Source organism: Melanerpes formicivorus, unplaced genomic scaffold (assembly GCF_026170545.1).
Source record: "Melanerpes formicivorus ecotype bairdi unplaced genomic scaffold, bMelFor1.0.p_v2 SCAF_4, whole genome shotgun sequence".
NCBI classification, from domain to species: domain Eukaryota; kingdom Metazoa; phylum Chordata; class Aves; order Piciformes; family Picidae; genus Melanerpes; species Melanerpes formicivorus.
This window is the reverse complement of record NW_027142356.1, coordinates 39,196,325-39,216,851: the sequence shown is the minus strand read 5'-3', so window position 1 is coordinate 39,216,851 and position 20,527 is coordinate 39,196,325. Positions and strand designations below refer to the sequence as shown.

General features: G+C 57.2%; 2 protein-coding genes across 5 annotated transcripts in view; one reads left to right on the top strand and one right to left on the bottom strand.

The window, feature by feature from the left end:
• Positions 1–2,740: 2,740 nt before the first annotated feature.
• PAICS (phosphoribosylaminoimidazole carboxylase and phosphoribosylaminoimidazolesuccinocarboxamide synthase) overlaps positions 2,741–20,527 on the bottom strand; it is a 38,146-nt gene continuing 20,359 nt past the window's right edge. For 3 of the 4 annotated variants that reach the window (XM_068137735.1, XM_068137736.1, XM_068137737.1), the window contains 10 exons: positions 20,336–20,526; positions 10,869–10,908; positions 10,046–10,243; positions 7,074–7,252; positions 6,312–6,491; positions 6,115–6,228; positions 5,639–5,722; positions 5,356–5,536; positions 4,361–4,519; positions 2,741–3,809 (listed from right to left, as the gene is read on the bottom strand). In XM_068137735.1, coding sequence (XP_067993836.1) covers positions 3,643–3,809; positions 4,361–4,519; positions 5,356–5,536; positions 5,639–5,722; positions 6,115–6,228; positions 6,312–6,491; positions 7,074–7,252; positions 10,046–10,243; positions 10,869–10,908; positions 20,336–20,526 — 1,493 coding nt within the window. In that variant the 3' untranslated portion in view covers positions 2,741–3,642. Of the gene's footprint in view, positions 3,810–4,360; positions 4,520–5,355; positions 5,537–5,638; positions 5,723–6,114; positions 6,229–6,311; positions 6,492–7,073; positions 7,253–10,045; positions 10,244–10,868; positions 10,909–11,180; positions 11,245–20,335; position 20,527 lie in introns of those variants that run through there. The other variant, XM_068137738.1, reaches the window with a different exon arrangement.
• PPAT (phosphoribosyl pyrophosphate amidotransferase) overlaps positions 11,388–20,527 on the top strand; it is a 48,977-nt gene continuing 39,837 nt past the window's right edge. Inside the window, exon 1 of the mRNA XM_068137741.1 lies at positions 11,388–11,685. Within this exon, the coding sequence (XP_067993842.1) occupies positions 11,558–11,685 (128 nt within the window). The 5' untranslated portion in view covers positions 11,388–11,557. The remainder of the gene's footprint in view (positions 11,686–20,527) is intronic.

The following is a 20,527-nucleotide window of genomic DNA, read 5'->3' as shown; positions in this document are numbered from 1 at the left end:
CACCATGCTCCTCTTACTGCAGGTGCCAGGCTCTGTTTCCTTGGCAGTGCCAAGTCCCTGCAGCCAGGCTGCTGAAATGCTCAGCTAATCTGTTGCCTTTTTTCCCTCTTCCTTGCTGAGAGCTTTAATTTTTCGGTGAAGTATTGCCTGCTCTGCTGCAAGCTGTGGCTTCAGGGTGGCTCTATACATGCCCCTGAGTTTTGAGTGCAAGTTCAGGTAGTCTCAGCTCCCTGCACAGCAGCCCAGCTCTGGTTTTCAAATGGACACTGTGAGAAAGTTCTCCTCTTGCACATGCCTTGAGACAAGCCTTGATGGGGCTGGCCTCAGCCATGGGAGAGCTTTTGGAAGTGTGCTCTAGAGCTGCCTTATTCACCTGGCAGTGTGACCCAAGGCCAGTGCAACAGGCACCTCCCACTCTAGGATGAGGCTCCAGCCTCCTGCTGCTGTTGCACAAGCTGCAGTGCCAATGAGAGCCCTGGGGCTGGGAGAAGGTTCCAGTGGCTGCTCCAGTGAGGGAACAGTCATCACTTTCCACTGGCTGGCTAGCAATGACTCATTCAAACCATGCCACCCCCAGACAGTCTAGAGCACATCCTCCCCTAGGCCCCCCCTTCACTCTTAGCTCCTCTCCCCAGTCAGAGGATGTGGAACCTGCAGGGTCCTGAGCAGGTGCTTTGGCCCTGGAGCTGTGGGTGGAGGCCAGAGGAGTGGGAGCCAGGCCTGGATTCCCCTGGTTCTCACAGAGTGTTTTGCTGGGCTTGGCTCTTCTGTGGGGCATGAAGTGATGCTCTAGGGGCTGAACAGCAGGTACCACTCCCCTGAGGCAGTGGGGGGTGTCAAAGGGGTCCTGCCCTCAGCCCCTCCCCCTGCAAAGCCTCAGCAGCTCCTTGCTGCCAGCTGATCACCGTTGCTGGTAAGCAGGCCACTGCTAATGAGGCCATGACCTGAGCCAGGGGCCCAGGGTCCACAGCAGGTCCTTAGCCAGGCTTTCATGCCTGCTGTTCTAACTCCTGAAAACAAGGACCTGGCTTTCCATAACCCCTCTGAAGTGTGTGTGGTAAAAGCACCTCATAGAGTCTGGGGGGAGAGTTGTTGCAGCTGGAGCAAAAGCAGGCTCTGTGCTCTGAGCAGCTGCTGGCTGGAGAAACTCTCAGGTTGCTGCCTGAAGGCTGGGTGCTGAACCAAGGGCAGGTGTTCTTGTTCTGTAGCAGGAGCTGGAGGGGCTCCACAACGCTGAGCCACCAACCAGCTTTGGCCTTTGGGTCACCCACAGGAAGTGGATGCAGACAGGGCAGGCTCCACAGCTGTCTGCTGCCCCCAGCAGCACTGTCACTGCCAGCTGCTGGCTCCCAGCACTTCTTTGGGAGGTCCAGGCAAGGGTTTGCTTCCCTGCACACAAAAGCCCCAGAGCCCACACCATGCAGAAGCTGGAGAGAGACCATCTCCATGGCAACTGAAGCACTTGGCATGCTCCTGCCCAGCCCAAGCTGGCACTGTGGAGGCAGCACAGGCAGGGGGCAAGGAACCTGAGAAAACCAACTGGAGACAGCTCAGCAGAGCCCAGGTCTAACCTTCAGCCTTGATTCCATGGGGGAGCACTGGCTGCAGCCAGCACCAGAGCCCAGCTGCAGGGGAAGAGGAGACAGGAAGGGCTGGTGGCAGCTGCCTGTCTCCCCAGGCCAGCCAGGTGACAATAAGCCTCTCAGGCTGATCACCCATCAGAGCTAACACCCAGTGCTGGGCACGGAGCAGGGGGGCAAATGCCACCTCCAGCTCTTGTGTAACTGCCCCTGGGTTATGCACAGCTACAGAGCTGAGCTGCAGGCTGCTGGTGCCCAGTTCCTCACCCCCAAGCAGCTGCTGTGGCTCCATTTCTCTGCTGGCTGAGGTTACCACCACTCAGGCTAGGAGGTGGCTCCTAGCTAACACTCCCCTGCACACCTCAGGAGCCTGCTTGCTGAAACCCCACACTGCCTTGAGGACCTTCTCCTAAGTCAGTGCTTCCCATGGGCACTTTGAGCCACCCAGCAGTGTCTCCCTCTGTCAGCACCAGCCCCTGCTGCTCTGCACTGGAAAGTCACTAACACACCACCCCTCTCAGGCCTGGGGGCAGAGTCCTTGTCATTGTCCTTCAGTGTCAGCTTGGACCATTTCTGACATGCCTGCACTTCACTCTCAAGGAGAGCACTGCTGAGAGCTCTCCAGTGCAGCTGGGCAGCAGCTGTGGGCCCCTCCTGTGAGGGAGAAAGGCAGCAGGTACTCACACCCAGGGGTGAGCCTGGCCTGCCCCACACTCCTAAGGCAGAGCACAGCCTCCTGTGACAGGGCAGCACTTGCTCAAGGAGCAGAGCATGCTCCAGGAGGCTGTCAGCTAGGGTGAGAGGGTGAGAGGCAATGGGATGAAAAGAGAGAAAGGCAGATTGGATGTGAGGAACAGCTGCACCACGAGGGTGCTGGGACACTGCAAGAGGCTGCCCAGAAAAGGAACTGAAGCCCCATCCCTGAAGCTGCTCCAGCTCAGGCTCAACAGGGCTCTGAGTATCCTGCTCCAGGGGAGGAGGTGCCTGCTGCCTGCAGGGGCTGGGTGACCTTCAGAGGTGCCTTCCACCCCCACCCCTCCAAGCCCCCTGCATGCAGGTTTTGGTGCATAAGCTTTTCCCCAGGCACCTCCAGGAGCCTGTGAGGTGACATGGGCCAGCTGCTGGCTCCAGGGAGTGCACTCCAGGCTCCAGGCAGCAGCTTTGAGTAAGTCCACAGTTTATTTGTACTTGTAAAAGCATCAGTGCTACATCCATTGAGCAAGGGCAGCTCTGTCTGGATGGTAGCTGCTCAGAGGGGGGACAAGAGACTCATGCTTACACTGCCCTCCAGCACCTGCTTGCTTTACTGTTAATTCCCTCCTTCAGTCCAGCTTCCCTAGAAAGAGTGAAGAAACACAGACAGCTCCTGGCTCCAGCCAGGGAAGAGCAGGAGGAGAGGCTGACAGCAGCACACAGACCCTTTAGAACTACTGAGGGCAGAGAGCTGCCCAGGGCAGAGACTGGGCCAGGCAGGAGGCACAGCAAACAGGCATGAAGAAGAGAGGTGGTGGCAGCTGTCCCTCCCCCTCCCAGCAGGTATGCACACACTTCCACCCAGCACCCAACCATCTCTGCAGACCCTTGCCCCAGAAAGAAGGCAGGCATTGATTGCAGGCCCCAACCATCTTTCCAGCCCCTCTTCCCAGGGTGCCAGGCTCGTGCCAAGCAAAGCAGGCAGCACTGCAAGCAGCACAGCAGCAGCACTGGCTTCTGCCAGCACTGCAGCAGTGAGGAAGGCTCAGGACACACATGAGGACCATGGAAGAACATCACAGCTACAGCAGAGGGCAGACTAGTTGGGTTCTATTGAGGCTGCACCAAATCATTCTCTGGAGGTGCTCTGGCTATGCCAGGAAAGCAGAGCAGCAGGAGATGCCTACACTGCCCCTTCCCCACCTTGCACTGAGCAGTTGCACTAACAGAGGAGGGAAGGAGGAGAACACAGGCTTCACCTGCTGCTCCAACAAGGCCTTCTTCTGGAAGGGAGGAGGCAGGACTTGGGAGCTCATCCCAAGGCAAACCCTAACAGCAGTGAGTGTGCAGAGCTGCTGCTCAGCACCACCTACAGGCTGCACTCCCGCAGCTTCTTGTCAGCCTGCTTCAAGGAGACCCAGCTGTTCAGCAGGCTTGCTCGCAGCTTGGCCCACACCAGATGGTTGTTCAACCCAAAGATCTGGGCAGCAAACTGGGCAGCTCCTTCAGGTGACAGAGTGGTAGGGCAGCCAAGACCTGCAGGGAGAGGAGAGAGTGTCCCTTAGCGAAGCTATTCGACAGCCAACCACCAAGTGCTCCTCAGAGCCAGTGTCTGTGTCAGCCTGCTGCAGCCACGGAGGTGCCACTGCTTCAGGCCACCTTACACCCAAAGCCAGCCTACCACTGGCTCTCCCCACACAGACCTCTGGGCCTCCTGCTGGCCCAGCATCCCTTTGAGCTAAAGCTCAGCAGTGCACTGAAGCAGCAGAGTTAAGCTCTTTCCTACTCCTGTGGAGAACAATTCCATTCCAGTCTTTGATCCCAAGGAAAATGCAGCTCCAAGTGAAGTTCCACTTCAGTCTCCATGCACAGCAATCCCAGTTTCCAAGTGGGAGTTTAGCAAGGACAAGCTCATTTTCCTAAGGCCTACTGCTGCACAATCCCTGCTCCATCCCTTGGGGCCCCAAGGCCATGGGAGGTACTCCCAGAGCTTGCTCAGGACTGCCCCAGCTGCCTCCCCAGTGCTTGGCCCTGCAGAGCCCTGTACAGCAGACCACGACAAGAGCTGAAGTGGAAATCCATCTTACCACTGGGGAGTCTGAGGGAGGACCACACATCCTGAGTGCCCCAGTCAGCTGAGAGGGGAGGACAGTTGACCACTGGGTAAGCAGTGTTACCAGACATGACTGGCCCCAGGCCATTGCTTCTGCCAGCTACTGCCACGAACACTGTTGGGATTCCATCTCCTGGGGAGGAAGACATTCAGACATCAATTGCTTGCCCTTGAGAGCTTCACCCAAGCCCTCAGTTCCACTGGCAGCTATTTTACATCACTGCAGCTTTCTAACTTCTCCCTTTACAGGAAGATCTTCTAATCCTTGCAGCCTAAATCCCAGCTGCTGCTCACCACAGCTGAAGCCAGCACAGCCCTGAGGGGAAGTCTCAGTATGGGAGGAGATGCTGCTGCTTGGCTTTGTAGAGAACACAGCCCCTAAGCCCCTGGCATCTTCAGGTGCTCTTAACTCTCACACAGCTGTGCTCCTCAGCTGTGCTCCTCACCCCTGGAGCATGAGCTGCAGGTATACTCCCACAAGAAACAGTTCTGCTCTCTCCTCTGCTAGGCTACCAAAGCTGCCAAGTTTTCTTGGTAAAGATCAGTGAAATCTTCCCCCTGGCACCCAAAACAGCAGCAAGACTCTTTCCATGGAAAAGATGGTGGCAGCAACATCTGCCCTGTCAATAACAGCTCCCCTAGCTGGCTCTGAACACTCTTCTCACTGCCCCTGGTCCCAGAAGGGCCAGCAGCACCAGCCAGATGCTGCAACACACACACTGGCATGACCAAGGCTTGGGCAAAGCAGCTCTGGCAGTGGGAGAAGAGCAGAGGTTAGACTTCAGAGTGCTGGAAGTTGGGGCTGGGCAGCAGGGCAATGGTTGATGGCAGAGTGCACTCCAACACATCAGTGTGCAGGGAGCAGCATGGGGGCAGCTTGGTGCTGTGGTTCACAAGAGCTGCAACCCCCCCAGGGACTGACTCCTGCCCTGGGCTGAGCCACTGCCCCTGCAGCTCCTCGGCACTTACCTTCGTACTCCGCTTTGATCCTCAGGGTCTCGTCTGGCCCCTTGTGAGCAGAGGTGACCCTGAGCTCACAGGGGAGCCCAAAGGTGGCACAGGCCTTCCTGATCTTCTCACAGTGAGTGATGTCAGAGGGGGATCCCATCAGCACCACCACCCTGCCTTGGCTCTTGGTTTTCAGAAGCATCTAGGCAAAAGAGCCGAGGGGAGAAGGGAAAGGAGAGCAGTCAGCAGGCCTGCAGAGCTGCAGCTCCTGGAGCCCAGGGAGGGTGTCCACAAAGCCAGGTACCTCCACTCTCTCTGCAACCCACTCAAAGTTCCTCTTGACCATCTGCAGAGCTTCAGGGGTCACTTCTTTCAGGTCCCGGTAGGACTGGAGAGAGGAGGAGAGAACCAAGGCAGCCTGAGGTCAGTGCTGGGCACACAGAGCACTCCTGTGGCCACCACACCTGCTGAGGAGCCCCCCTGAGACATCTGTGCCCTCCCCAGCAGCTCCACAGGCAAGGAACTGAATGGAGACCATCTCAGGGGGTGTAACCAACCTACATTACAGCTCATGTCCAGCTGCCACACGAAGGGCCTTAGCCACCAGGGAATCCACTCTTGAATGAGAGGAGGGCTGGACATGAGGTACCCTATGAGCTACCCCCCCAAGAGCAGGCTGCCTAGAACAAGCCACTCAAAAGCAGGTGTTTAACTGTGGGGTTTACTTGCCCCCTCATTCTCCTTCCTAACTGTCTTGGAAGGTAAAGCTTCAACCCCTACCTGTTTGTCCTTCTGCTGGCTTCTGTCTCCTGCTGGCCACAGCCTCCAGGAATCATTATCAATAACATCAGCCAGGACAATTTCTTTGGTCAGCACATTGACACCAAACTCGATCTAGAGAGACAGAAGAGTCCTGCTGCAGGAGCTGCACAGCAGTGCCCTTCCTGGCAGAAGCAGCAGAAGCCAGACTCCTGTACCTTCAGGTCCACCAGGGTGCAGTTCTGGGGCTGCCAGGCTTTCTCCAGGATCTCAAAGATAGCTTGAGTGGAGCGAGACATGATGTCCACCTCGGTCTGCCCAATAGTGAGGCCAGCAAAGCAGAACTTGGCCTCAATGATCTGCTCCTCAGACCACTGGGGGTCGTTATTGGCATCATCCTAGCAAGAGCAGCAAGAGACATCACTGGAAGCTGTTTGCACATGACAGAGGAGATGGTGGTCCCTAGCTGGCTCTGGGAGGAGGCACTGCCCTGCCATCCTGCTGCCCCTCTTTTCCCATTCCTCCCCCAGGATTCCACAGGGGTTGTGTCACTTGGATGCTGTGCATCACACTGGGCAGGCTGTGAGCACTAGAGAGTTAACCACAGCAAGCTTGGGTTCTTGGATAGCATAACCACAAGTGTGAGAGAAAGGCTAGTTGTGATTTCTTAGTTCTAAGTCCTGGGGCTCTGGGCAGAGCTCAGAGCAGCCTGCCAGCACCTGGGGGGCCCACAGGGCAGCTGGAAAGGGACTTTGTACAAGAGCTGGTAGTGATGGGATGAGAGGGGCTGCACACTCCCTCTGCTGGGGACAGCAGAGCTGGAGGCAGGACTGGAGGTGAGGTCTGAGCAGAGCCCAAGGACAGCCATGCCACCAACACCAGCAGCTCAGCCCCTAGCCCTCCTGTCAGCCTTCTCAAGGAGGACAGACAGAGTGCCAGGTCTCCAAGAACCATTTAACATCCCAGGGTAGGAAACTCACCTTGAAAAACATCTCAACTTTGGGTGGGTAGAATCTGTACCCTTCCTTCACCCCAGGGTTCCTCTTGAGGAAGGAGCCAGTGGCAATTCTCCTGCACACCCACTCGATGGGGATCATCTCGCAGTGGGCTGCTATGAACGCTGTGTCACTCTGCTTCCTGACAAAGGCTGTCTTGATCCCTGAAACAGAAGGGGGGCAGCTCAGCTCCACTGCCAGGCACACCCCATGCCCTTCATGGAATCACAGAATGCTGTGGAGCAGAAGGGGCCTCCCAGGGTCATCCAGTCCAATCTTTTGCCTAGATCAGGTTGCTCAGGTGAAACAAGAGCCACAAACATCTTCAAGTGCAACTGAATCTTGCTCTTGTCTGATCTCAAGGGGTGCACTGAAGTCTCTTCAGGGTATTTGCAAGCCCCTCTGGCCCTGCACAAGTCAATCAATGCAGCTCTCTTGTACAAGCCACTAGTTTTGCCAGCTGCTTACTTGTAGCTCACAAATCCTCCTCTTGCAAAGCATTTCATCCCCAAAGCTTTTAAAATGCCTAACTCTACCCCACACAATGGTTTGCTTAAGCAGAAGTCAGCAGCAACCAAGTACCCAAATCATGCTCTTTGGTGGAGGCTCTGTTCCACGTGGGAGAGTAACTGGAGGCTTTCAAAGGAGTCAGGGAGCATGGCAGACTCTCCTGTGTCAGCCAGGGAGCCTGAGGTGGGGAAGAGGATGGCTCAATCCTCCCTGCATTACAAACTAACCTTTATTAGGGCACTGGATCTTAGTGGTTTGTGCCTAACAAACCCCTGAGACTCCGAAGCACACACACAGACCTGCTCCAGCAAGACAATTGTCAAGTGAGCCCCTCTTAAACAGGGACAGCCACCATGCACAGGCAGGCAGCAGTGAGATGTGGCTCTTCCCAATGCCACTCAAGGAGATCCCTTCTCTCCCCAGGGCAAGACAACTGCCAGGGCCAGCTGGCATCTGCCAGAAGCAGGAGACAAAGGAGCTCCAGGCAATCAAACCAAGACACAGCTCTGTTCCACTCCACTTCCAGAGCCACACAAGCAGAACTGAAGTCTTTATATGCAGTATCACAGAGCCCTCCCATCCTGTTGCACTGCCCTCAAGGGCAGAGCCATTCAAATACTCAGCTGCACGTGAAGTCACTTCTAAATCCAAGCACTAAGGCCCCTGCCAGCTTTACCCCTGCTCTTTATCAGTGCAGGTGTGTGCTCCTGAAGGGCTGAGATGAGCTCTGCTGTACAAGGGCCGGGAACTTTACTGGCCCTTCGTAAATGATCTCCTGCGGCCGCGCAGGCCCCGAGGGGTTGCGCAAAGCAAACAAGCTGCCCCCGCGATAAGGCACTATCTGCAGGGCAGCCAGAGCAGCAGGCCTCAGCCCCTCTGGGGTGCACAGCCCAGCTGGAGCTGGAGTACTTTTCCACAGCACCTGGAGCCACTGCCAGGTAAGGATTTCTGAGAGGCTGCTTCCTGCCTGAAGTTGCTGCCTGCAGGGTGTTAAGTACCTTGCCTGTTAGCTCAACTGCTGCCAGCACAGGCAGGGGCACCTCTGCATCCTGCTCTCCCCCATCCATGCAGCACACCAGGAATGCACTCTGACTGGCTGAGCACTATCCCTGCACCTCCTAACAGATGAGAACTATCACACTGACTCAGCCAGTCCCCAAAGCAGTCTGTGTGTGGATCTGAGCCCACAGCTGGCAGTGGTCTTCAGCACGCTCAGCAGTGCCTGTTGCGGTGCTGTCTGCAGGCTCAGGCTGGAAGCTCAGCAGCACAAATCCTCTTTGCAGCTTGATCACTTCCCAGTCAGAAGCACTTTAGAGATGCTGCCTCAAAGCTCCATCCCTGGAAGTGTGGTGCAAAACTCACTTGAGTGACTGAAGTAAGTTGATGCACTCTGTGAAAGCTGGCTTCTAGCATGAGAAACATTTTGAACCTTTGGAAGCAAGCACTAAGTCCCTGATGCTTTCAGCACTGACCAATGTAAGCACTACAAAGCAAACAGACTTTATGTTAACACAGGCAGTTGGGAGGGGAAAAAGGGGGAAAAAACTGTGTAAACAGATACTCTGGTTTTGTCCTCTAACCTCCACACAGGAACGTGACACATCTCAGAGGCTGCCTGCTAGTGGCACTGGCTGGCAGCAGCGTCTCTGCAGGCAGATGCAGTAAGGCAGCCTGCCTCCAGCCGGGTATTACAGGCAAGGGGGCCTGGGGGTAGGGAAGAACTGATGGAAGCAGGGGGAAGATCTGGAGGTGTGCTCAAACAAGCAGAGTTAAACAGTGGCAGACTTGCTGTTCCAAACCAGTAAGTCTCTCACCCAGCTCTGTAGTACCAGAGGGTAACTGGAGCCTCTGTTACAGGTGGGGTCTGGAGGTGCTGGAAGGTGTCCAGAGCAGGGCCAGGAGGATGAGCAGAGGGCTGGAGCTGCTCTGCTGTGAGGACAGACTGAGGGAGTTGGGGTTGTGCAGTCTGGAGAGGAGAAGGCTCCCAGGAGACCTCATTGTGGCCTTCCAGGATCTGCAGGGGGCTGCAAGAAAGCTGGGGAGGGACTTTTGAGGGTGTCAGGGAGGGATAGGACTGGGGGGGATGGAGCAAAACTAGAAATGGGGAGATTGAGATTGGCTGTGAGGAAGAAGTTGTTCCCCAGGAGGGTGGTGAGAGCCTGGCACAGGTTGCCCAGGGAGGTGGTGGCAGCCTCCTGCCTGGAGGTGTTTGCAGCCAGGCTGGAGGTGGCTGTGAGCAACCTGCTGTGGTGTGAGGTGTCCCTGCCCATGGCAGGGGGTTGGAGCTGGCTGAGCCTTGAGGTCTCTTCCAGCCCTGACAGTTCTGTGAAAACTAACAGAAGAGACAACAGACCCACTCAGGGCAGGACACACCAAGAGCCACAGGCAGTGCTGGTCTGTGGGAGGCTCTGCTACCCGGGTACGTGCTCTCCCTGGGCAACACTTACCAGCTTCCTGGAGCAGCTGAAACACGCAGCTGGTGGTTGTGTTGGAAATGGCAGCCTTGCCCTCCATTCGGTCCTTCCTGGCCGCGTTTCCCGCTGTGATTTGGTCCTTCGATTGCATGAGAACGCATCCCGGCATATCTGGCAGCTCGTACACTTCCTTCGTTTTACCTTCGTTAACTTTTTTACCCAGTTTCATGTCTAAAGCAGAGGGGATAAAAAGTTTTGACCGAAGCCATTTAGAGGAGCTTGTTCACCAAGTTCCAGCCCCGCGGGTTTCGCCTGCTTCGGCAGCTGCGTGCCCAGCGGCCTGCGGCAATCCCCGGGGCGGCGATGCGCAGCGGGCGAGAGCCCCGCGGCAGGGCCCCGGGCAGCGCCCCCAGGCGCCCCCCTCGCAGCCAGCGCCCCCAGGCGCCCCCCTCGCAGCCAGCGCCGAGGCGGCCGCCCGCAGCTCCGCCGCCTGCCCGCGCCACGAGGGCCGCGGGGGCCCGGGAGCCGCCGCTCCCCACTTCAGTGGGGTTTATTTAGCCCAGGAAGCCACACGGCGCGGCCCCGCGGAGCATCCTCCGCCCGGGCCGGCTCAGGCTTGAAGCTCCGGCTGCAGGCGTTCCCCGGTCCCCTGGCGCCGCTCCTGCTCCCCTCGGGCTGGGGCGCTGCCACCCGCGCAAATAAAGACACTTTTAGAAGGAATCAAAACTTTTCGGAGGAAAAGTTCGCTCGCAGAGCCTGAGCGAGCAGCGGCGCCCCTCGGCCGGTCCCCCCCACCGTTACCCACTGCCCCCAGCGCCCCGGGATCGCGGCTCGCCCCGGTGGGTGCGGGCATTACCTGACGCTGCGGGGGCCATGGCGGCGGCGGGCGCAGGCACCTAGGGCACAGAAGAGAGACTGAGCACACGCCCCAGGGCCCCGCCGGCGGGGTAAGAAGGGGCTGGCGGAAGGGGCGGGCAGGCGGGGCAGCGGCGGCGCCCGCCAATCACCGCCCACCGCCGCGGGGCCGGCCCGCGCCCCTCTCCGCCCCGCCGAGCCCCCCGCGCCAGCCCCGGCCGCCGCCCCCTCTCGCCCCGCGCAAACACAGCCCCGGCCCCGCTTCCCGGCCAATGCCGACGCCGCGCCGCGCCCGGCCCCCGGCTCCCCTCACCCCGCGGGCAAACACCACCCCCCGCCCGACCCCTTCGCCCGGTTGCACCCCCGCGGGGACAGCGGCTCCGGGGTCGCGAGCCGGGCTGGCAGCGGGGCCGGGGGCGGGGCGCTTCCGGGCGAGGCGGCGGCGAGGGGAGCGGGGGCGTCCCCGTCGTATGTAAATGAGGGAGGCCGCGGCGGCAGGCTACCGGCGGCTCCGCGCGGCGCGGCGCTGTTGGCTGAGCGGCGGCGGCAGGGCGCGGGAGTCGCCACAGCGAGGCCGCGAGCGGGACCGCCGCCACCAGCGCCGCCACCAGCGCCGGCACCAGCAGCGGGGCCGCGCCGCCACCAGCAGCGGGGCCGCGCCGCCCGCCGCCGCCACGTGCTGCCCGCGCCATGGAGCTGGAGGAGTTGGGCATCCGGGAGGAGTGCGGCGTGTTCGGCTGCATCGCCTCCGGCGTGTGGCCCACGGAGCTGGACGTGCCCCATGTGATCACGCTGGGGCTGGTGGGGCTGCAGCACAGGTAAGGGGGCGGTGGGGCGGGCAGGGGGGTCGGGACCGGGCTGGAGGGGGACCCTGTGTGACACCGGCCGCTCCGCGGCGGTTGCCCACGGCCGGCACGTGTAGCCGAGAGGGCCCGGGCTCGGCGGCGGGGGAAGGAGCGGGGCTGGGTGGGGAGAGAAGCGGACGGAGGGGGCCTGCCCGCCGCGCCGCGTCCCGTTCCTCCCTCTGGCTCCGCGCCGGCGGGAAGCCGCGGCAGCATCCCGGCGGCGGAGGGCAACGAACGCCCCGCCGCTTCCCGGGCCGACCCCGCTCGGACGGTGCTTTGGACCTCGGCTGCATCTCGCCTAAAGTGGCGCCCGCCCGCCCTCCGCTGCTGCCGGCCACTGCCGGAGGCCGCCCCGCCGGCCCGGGCGTGCGCACGATCCGCGCTGCCCTGGGGCCTCCGTGCGCGGGGACCGGGCAGCAGGGATGCGCTCGGCGCTGCGCCCGCCGCCCAGTCCCGTCCCGTCCGGCCACGCCGCGGCCGTGTCACACGGGCGCTGACCTCCTGACCGCGCCGCGGCCAGCTCCGGCTGTCACTCCCATCTCACTCGAGATGCTGAGGTTCAGGCGCCACTCGCGCAAATCGGGACCGCCGAAATGGAGAGGTCCGAAACCTTCGTAGTAGCCGCAGCTGTGCAGATTCGGCACCGAACTTTCTCCTCTACCTCTACCTGACATGCCCGTGGCGGCATACGACAGCCGGGGCTGCGTGCGAGCCATGCGGCCGCAGAGGCGCAGGGCGAAGTTTGGGGCTGCCTGCTGTTGTTACTGGAGGCAGTGCCCTTGTGCGCTGACACGCGAAGTTAACTCTGTCCGCGGTGCCAGAAAGGCACATCCCGCTGCAGGGAACACATGCACAGCCAGACAGCAGCGTGCTGGGGGTGTGGTCCATGCTGGGCTTCCTCTAGCACCTAGATACGGAGCTCAGCTTCCCGTTTGCAACTAGGGGGTAGATAATGCCACACCTGACAGCCTGGGCAGGTGGGCTCCCCCCGGACACATGCACTGAGCAGATGAAAGCACGTTCTTTAAAGATGGTGAGGTCACAGACAGGTAAAGCTTGCTCTGAAACTGTTTTGGGCCAACCATAGGAAACTTCCTGCTTTGAGATGCTTGTGGTCATTACAGCTTGTCCTGGTAAGATGCTGCGTCCCTGCACGGCTCCTGCCTGCTAAGCATCCCCTCTGGGTTGCAGGTGTGTCACTCAAAGCTATGTATTTGCCAGTGTCCACCAAACCCGTTGTTCCTGGGGTGGCAGCGCTGCAGAGTCCGGGGAACAAAGCCATGGGATCAGCAGCCTCATCTTGGCTTGCAGCATTTTGTCTGTGAGGAGGCTGGGGAGCCCCCAGACCTTCCCCCGTTTGTGCTTACACAGTTCCCGTGCTGGACTGCAGCTTCTGAGCTGGAAACACAATTATCTGTCCCCATGACTTTGCCTCTCATTATCTCAACTTTCCACTGCCACCTTGTTCATCAGTTCTCAATCCACTCCCCCCCCCCCCCCCGTTTTTCTTTTCTGATGGACACTTGACAAGTACATTTGACTTCCAGGGGCTCTTTAAGAGGGGCCATCCCCTGGGGGGCACAAGGGCAGCTGTAATCCTCATGTTGTGATTGAAACTGCAAGCAGCTCCCCAGGCCTGCAGGAGGATGCACACCCAAAGGCACACATGCACTGGTCTCTGATTCTGCCCTTCTAACCACTCAGGAGCTGTCACAATTCCTAAGGGATGCTTCCTCAGGCACAGACATCCCTGCATCTGTACAGGGGGAGGCTCTGGTCGGTTAAGGTTTGCCTTTGCAAGCACTGAGCTAGCTGAGATGCTCACGTTCCCATTTGCTTCCTTCTCATTCCTCTCCAAGCTCTGCTGTTTTCCTGCTGGGAGGTGCAGGAGAGGTGAGTTCCTATCAGGCAGTAACAGAGTCACAGCTACTTTTCTGACTTCTCTTGGGAAGGCCTGCAGAGAACCAGACCTGAGGCTGGGCATGAGCTGCAGCAGTAAATGCCACAAAGCTCACCCCTTTCAAGTGTCTCTTTACCAAGTTCCTTTGCAAACAGGGGAGTACCACAGTATCAGGCAGGGTGGGAAGGGACCACAAGGATCAGCCAGTCCCAACCCCCCTGCCATGGGCAGGGACACCCCACACTAGATCAGCCTGGCCAGAGCCTCAGCCAGCCTGGGCTTAAACACCTCCAGGTACAGGGCCCCAACCACCTCCCTGGACAACCCATTCCAGGGCTTCACCACTCTCATGGGGAAGAACTTCCTCCTCCCCTCCAGCCTGAATCTCCCCACCTCCAGCTTCATTCCATTCCCCCTAGTCCTATCACTGCCTGAGATCCTGAGCAGTCCCTCCCCAGCCTTCCTGTAGCCCCCTGCAGATCCTGGAAGGCCACACTGAGGTCACCTGGGAGCCTTCTCCTCTCCAGACTGCACAGCCCCAACTCCTTCAGTCTGTGCTCACAGGAGAGGTGCTCCAGCCCTCTGCTCATCCTCCTGGCCCTCCTCATGATGTTTGAAACTTTGAAGCTAATACTGCTACTCTGCTGTCAGCCTTAGCAAGGCTTAAAAGTGGCTGTTCTAAATCATCACCATCATCCCCACTCTGGGAACAAAGTGGCTGCAAATCCCCTGCCAGCAGGCCAAAACAAAGGCAGGGGGTAGTGCTGAGGAGAGGACTGGCTCTCAGGGGGTGGGAGGGAAGGAGGGGGAGGAGGAGTGCTCGGAGTTACAAATCCATTAAACGTCATCTGAGGCCTTGACCAGGACAAACCTGCAGAGTCAATCTTGGGACAAGTGTGAGGGCTGCTAGCTTCTTGCAAAATTGCCTGGGAAATGGTTTTGGCAGCAGGACTGTGTGTACTGCATGTAGCCAGCTGCCTGCTGGCATGCAGAGGTCTTTTAAAGGCCTCTTCTGTGCAGGTGAAGTCCTGTCAAGTCAGGGAATGCTCTTTGTCCCAGCTGGGTCTATGGATGGGATTTGTTAGGAGCATCAAAGTCAGTCTGGAGTGGAGGCTTGGCCAGCATGGGGTTTTGATCCCTTCCCTCTTTCTGGCCACAATTAAACCCCACACAGGGGAACCTAGAGAATTACCAGTGTGAGTGAGGAGTCAGAATTGTCAGGGCTGGAAGGGACCTCAAGGCTCAGCCAGCTCCAACCCCCTGCCATGGGCAGGGACACCTCACACCACAGCAGGTTGCTCACAGCCACATCCAGCCTGGCTGAAAACACCTCCAGGGATGAGGCTTCCACCACCTCCCTGGGCAACCTGTGCCAGGCTCTCACCACCCTCCTGGGGGATCAACTTCTTCCTCACATCCAATCTCAATCTCCCCACTTCTAGTTTTGCTCCAACTCCTCCCAGTCCTATCCCTCCCTGACACCCTCAAAAGTCCCTCCCCAGCTTTCTGTATCCTCCTTCAGATCCTGGAAGGCCACAATTAGGTCTCCTGGGAGCCTTCTCTTCTCCAGCCTGCACAACCCCAACTCCCTCAGTCTGTCCTCACAGCAGAGCAGCTCCAGCCCTCTGCTCATCCTCCTGGCCCTGCTCTGGACACCTTCCAGCACCTCCAGATCCTTCCTGGCACAAAGGCTCCAGAACTGGACCCAGAGCTCCAGCTGTGGTCTCAGCAGAGTGGAGCAGAGGGGCAGAATCCCCTCCCTGGCCCTGCTGGCTCTGCTTCTCTCCCAGTTTGCTGCAGTTACTGGTTGCTTCCCACCAGCCATCCTGCCCAATGCCTACACTCAGCATGAGCAAAGTGTTCACCTGCCTCTCAGACACAGTGTCTTGGCTACAAGACAGATTTCTCTTTCTAAAGGGCCACTATCAAGCTCTTGCTGTCCTGTCTGAATCCTTCATGCAAGGAGCTTGAACTTGGCAGTGGTGTTTGGATGGGAGTTTGTGAGGGAGGTGGCTGTGTCACAGGTCATGACCCTGATCATTTGGCCTGTGACATATTGCCCTCCTCCTTTCATCTCAAGAGCCCTCGATGGGTTCAGCAGCTCTCCCTTCCCTGGCTGCAGGAGCTGCAGTGTGAAATGTTAATTGCCTACAGGCCAGATTTTGTTATGAACCACACTTCTGTCTGAGATCCCTATGGACCAGAGGAGCTAAGGTGTTTGTCTAGCTACTGCTTGGGTGTCTGCCTGGTGTTTTCCCAAAGCAGTCCTCTCTCTGTGCTGCTAAAACATTGTGGGCTGCTCTCAGGCAGACACTTAGTGAGTGTGGATCTATCTTTTAGGTCTGTCTGGGTTTATAGGCCATTGTCTGTTGCTAGGTGCTGACAGCCCCGCTGTTGTCATGCCACAACGCTTGCTCCTGCAGGAAGAGAGCAGGAGCAGAGACCTTTTAGCTGTGGTGAGCTGCTTGGTTTACATCAGTTCCTGCAGGGCTCAGGTGCCTGCCTGCTGCTTTTTGGAACGTGGAGTGAAGCAGGTTTCCATTCCAGCAGAGCTCAAACCTCTTAAGGAGGGAATGTGTCACAAGAGAATGCACTTCCCAGTTCTCACTGCTGCATGGGGAGTAGCCAGCTGGGGGGAGATAGGCAAGGAGGAGTGGAAACCCCAGAAGGGAAGTGGTGCCCAGAGGTGTGCACAAGAGGCGATTTCAGAGGCAGCCACTCTGTTCATTGTGGCCAGCAGCCTTCTCCTTACAGGAGCCTAGCCACAGAGGTGGGCTGAGGCTGTTGGCTTTTCTCCACCTTGACTGTCATTAGGTTGCCCTTGGAAGCATAGTCAAGCTCTCCAGTAGTGGTCACAGGACTGTGCTGCTGGCTTGGCTGCCCATGCTTCCCATCTGAGCCTGGTGCATGGAGGGAGGGCTGTGCAGAGCACAGGAGGTGCCTGCTGGGTAGCTCAGTTCAAACAGGCTGTACTGGCTGCTCTGTCTGCCATGTCTCAAACTGCTTTCCTTGTGAACTTGGAGCAAGCCAATAATGTTGCAGGAGGGGCTTTTTATTAGCTTAGTCCTAATTTAAGTCAGTTCTGCCAGCTGCTTAAGCCCTGAGCCCCATGAGTGCTTGTGCCAACACAAATGAGAGTTTGCTGCTGGAGAAGGAACAAAAGGTTGAGCCTGGAGGAAGAGCCTGTCAAGCAGCCTGTGATGCTGGTAGTGCTTGTGGATCCACCAACAAAGCAAGCATTTGTGCTCCCAGAAGCCCATTCTCCATGCATTTGGCCCAAATATGGTTTGGTCAAGAGGAAATAATCTAACTGGAGCATTGAGAAGACTCCCCAGGGTGACAGCCCAATCCCAGACATGTGAAGTGACCCACCAGTCAGTCCCTGACTGTGCTCCGGAGGAGAATGGAACTTCTTAATAGAGGCCAGAGTGGTGCTCTCCACTGATCTGCTGCACCTCAGAATTACCAGGTACTGCCATTTGCAAGCTGGGGAGGAGAGAGATTTGCCCTCACAGTAGCCTGGATGCCCCCTGCCCTGCTGACAGTGCAGGTATTTGAGGAGGGAGAAGAGCAAAGACCTCCCTTTCTGGTTGGTGTTCCCTAGGATTGCAGCTCTTGCCATCTGTGCTTGGTGCTGGTCTGGATTTTTAGGATGGATCATTTGATGATTCCCTGGCCTGGCTTCTCTGCTGAAAAGGAACCACAGTGTGGATCTGTCTGAGAAGGCCTCTCCTGAACCTTCTCACTCCTCAGTGCTCCCACACATAACCACTGAGCATGTGTCAGATGGTGTCCCAAGTTCCACTCACCCTGCCCATGAGTGCCTAGACTAAATATTGCATGACTGGAGCAGCTCTGCTGTGAGGCCAGGCTGAGGGAGCTGGGGGTGTTCAGCCTGCAGAAGAGAAGGCTCCAGGGAGACCTAACAGCAGCCTGCCAGGACCTGAAGGGGGCTACAAGAAGGATGGAGAGAGACTGTTTGCAAAGGCCTGCAGGGACAGGATGAGGCACAATGGCTTCAAACTAGAGCAGAGCAGATTTAGGTTGGATGTTAGGAACAAGTTCTTTACTATGAGGGTGGTGGAACACTGGAAGAGGTTGCCCAGGGAGGTGGTTGGGGCCCCATCCCTGGAGATACTCAGTGTGAGGCTGGACAGGGCTCTGGGCAACCTGATCTAGCTGGGGATGGCCCTGCTGAGTGCAGGGGGGTTGGACTGGATGAGCTTTGGAGGTCTCTTCCAAGCCAGAGCACTCTGTGGTTGTATGGTTCTATGACTGCAATCAGTGTGAAGCTGTGAGCAGAGCAGAGCAGAGCCACCACACCAGCACAAGCTCAGAATACACTGGAAGGATGAGTTGCATTAACTACTGCTAGTTTGGAAGGGGCTTTCTGTCAGGAATCCTTCACTCTGACAACACTGTGCTTAGCCCAGTGTCACTGCCCTGGGAGATGCTGTGGGAAGGAGGCAGACCAAAGCTCTAGACAACTGGGGTTCTAAATGGGCAACTTCATCTTATCTTGTCTCTAAGCCAAAAGTGATGGAAACCACAGCTGCAGTGAGGAAAGATTGTCTTGATGGCACTTCACCTGTCTCAGCTTTAATGAAATTGTTATCTGTAGGAATGGGAGGAGCACAGAAATGTTATGATGCCAAATGCCCCACACCACACCACCCTTGGCCTAAAGGAAGTGTGAAGAGCAGGAAAGAAGACAGCCTCTGGACAAAACAATTGCCCCAAGCAAGCTGTGCTCTGCACTCACAAAGCACAACAGAAGTGGGATCCCCCTCAAAGGGAGCTCCACCCAAGGACATCCCTGTGTGTATCAGGTAAATCCTGCTCTCTGGACAGTTCTTCTGAGGAAAAACACCCCACTTTTACTTGGGGGACACTGTGCTGACTGAGAGCAGGGCCTTGGGAGGAGTGTGAGCCTTGTGCATCACTCAACTTGAAGTGCAGTTTGTCTCTGCAGTGCTAACTGCCTCCCTCAGCTCAGCCTTTCTTGGAGGGCAGTCACACTGCAACTACACCAACCTTTGAGCTGCTCACCTGGGCCTAGCACAGCTCAGAACTTGCTCTGGGCTGCTTCAACTCCCACAGAAAACTGTTTGCCTTTCTTTTCCCCCCTCTGACTGGACTTGGTCTGGTGTCAGGGTAGTAAGCTGCACTGGTTCATAAGGGGATCCAGCAAGCATCAGGGTGCTCAAAGCAGTGTGGAGAAAAGGGGATCTTGTTGCCAGGAGTTAACAGACCAGCTTCAGCCTTGCACTCCTGGAGCAGAGCAGGAGGAGCTGCAGATGTAAGTGATCCAGACTGTTTTTCAAAGCTAAGGTGAACAGGGCTGGGCAAATGTGACAGAGTGGATTAGGGTTGGATCACACAGGTTCCTGGTGAAAATGACACTTGGAGGGGGTAACTTGTGGTCTTTGCACTGCTAGGAACAGCAAAGTCTTCAGCTGGGACCCTCTAGGGATCCTTCTCTGACCTCTTTGCTTTAAGAATGCTACTCAAATGGTAGGAGATAAAATCTGCCCTGGTGGAAGTGATTTACCTTCCTAATGTCTCTCACAAAAGAATTAACAAGAACATAATTAACCACAGAGAGGAAACAAAGCACCATGTCCAGAAATATTTGTGTGTAGGCCTTTTGTGAGGAGGAGCTTGGGTGGAATTTAGGCCTCTGTGTATAAATAGACCTAGGGGCTGCTGCAGGGAGAACTCCCCTGCTCGACTCTGGTCGTGCCCTCGTGTGTGCCCAGAAGTGACTGAGCTTTGGCAGGGCTGTGTAGGTCTCTGCCCAGACATGACTGAGATCCAGGCAGGAGTTGTTCTGCTTGAATACACTGGAGGGAGAGCCCTGGGAATGCATGCCTTGCAGGCAGTGCAGGCTGCAGAGCACTTGCACAATCACAAAATCACTGCTAGGGTTTTGCAGAGGAAAGGTCAGTCATGGCATGGCCTTTGCCACTCCTCCTGTCGTGGTTTGTGTGCTCTGTTTGGTCACTAGACAAGTCAGAGCCACAGAATGCTCTGGGTTGGAAGGCTCCTCCAAAGCTCATCTAGTCTAAACCCCTCTGCAGCAGGCAGGGCCATCCTCAGCTACATCAGGCTGCCCAGGCAGACCCCTTGCCAAGTACAGAAGAGGGACCAGAACCCACATGTGCCCCTTCCAGAGGGGCATTAGCTTGGTGCAGTTTCTTTCTGGCTCCTTGCTGAACAGCACCATACCTTCAGGGGGCAGGTGGGGATGGTCCCCTGCCCAGCACAGGGGAGTGGCAAGGCCAGGAGGAGAAAGGCTCTTAGAGCAATGAAGTGGTGTGTTTCCCCCCCCAGCCTCCTCTAACCAAGGAGAAGTCCCCTCACAGCCTCAGCTGTTTGGTTAATTGCAGAGGAGACTAACTTGCCAAGAGGGTGATGGAGCTGGGAACTGGCAGTGGTGGGATGAAATCCTACCTGCACCAAGTGTTTTCTTTCTGCTAGTTGTGCTGTGGTGGTGAGCCCAGGCATGCAGGCAGGGGTGACATCTTTCATTAGACTAACTGATGCCACTGCTAAGGGCTTGCAGTTAGGGCTTGTGATGGGAGCTAAGGCCTTGGTTGGGTTTAAATGACTGAAGGGGAATCCATCAAAGGGGAGCAAGCATGTGGGTGACCTCCATTCCATTCCTGCTATCTCAGAGACTCTCTTTGCATGCTAATTTGGTAGAAAGTTCATGACACCAACCTGCTGTGTGGCTGAGGGATCAGCATACAGCTGTGTCCTGGAGAGGTCCTGCGTTTCTTCCTGCTTACAAAGCCTTTCCAGCAGTAACTTCTTGCCTTCTGTCACGGTGTGCACTCTCTCTGTCAGCAGCTTGTGGAAGTGGAGGATGGTGTTCTCAGAAGCACTTTTCTTCAGTGGCACAGGTGGCACCTC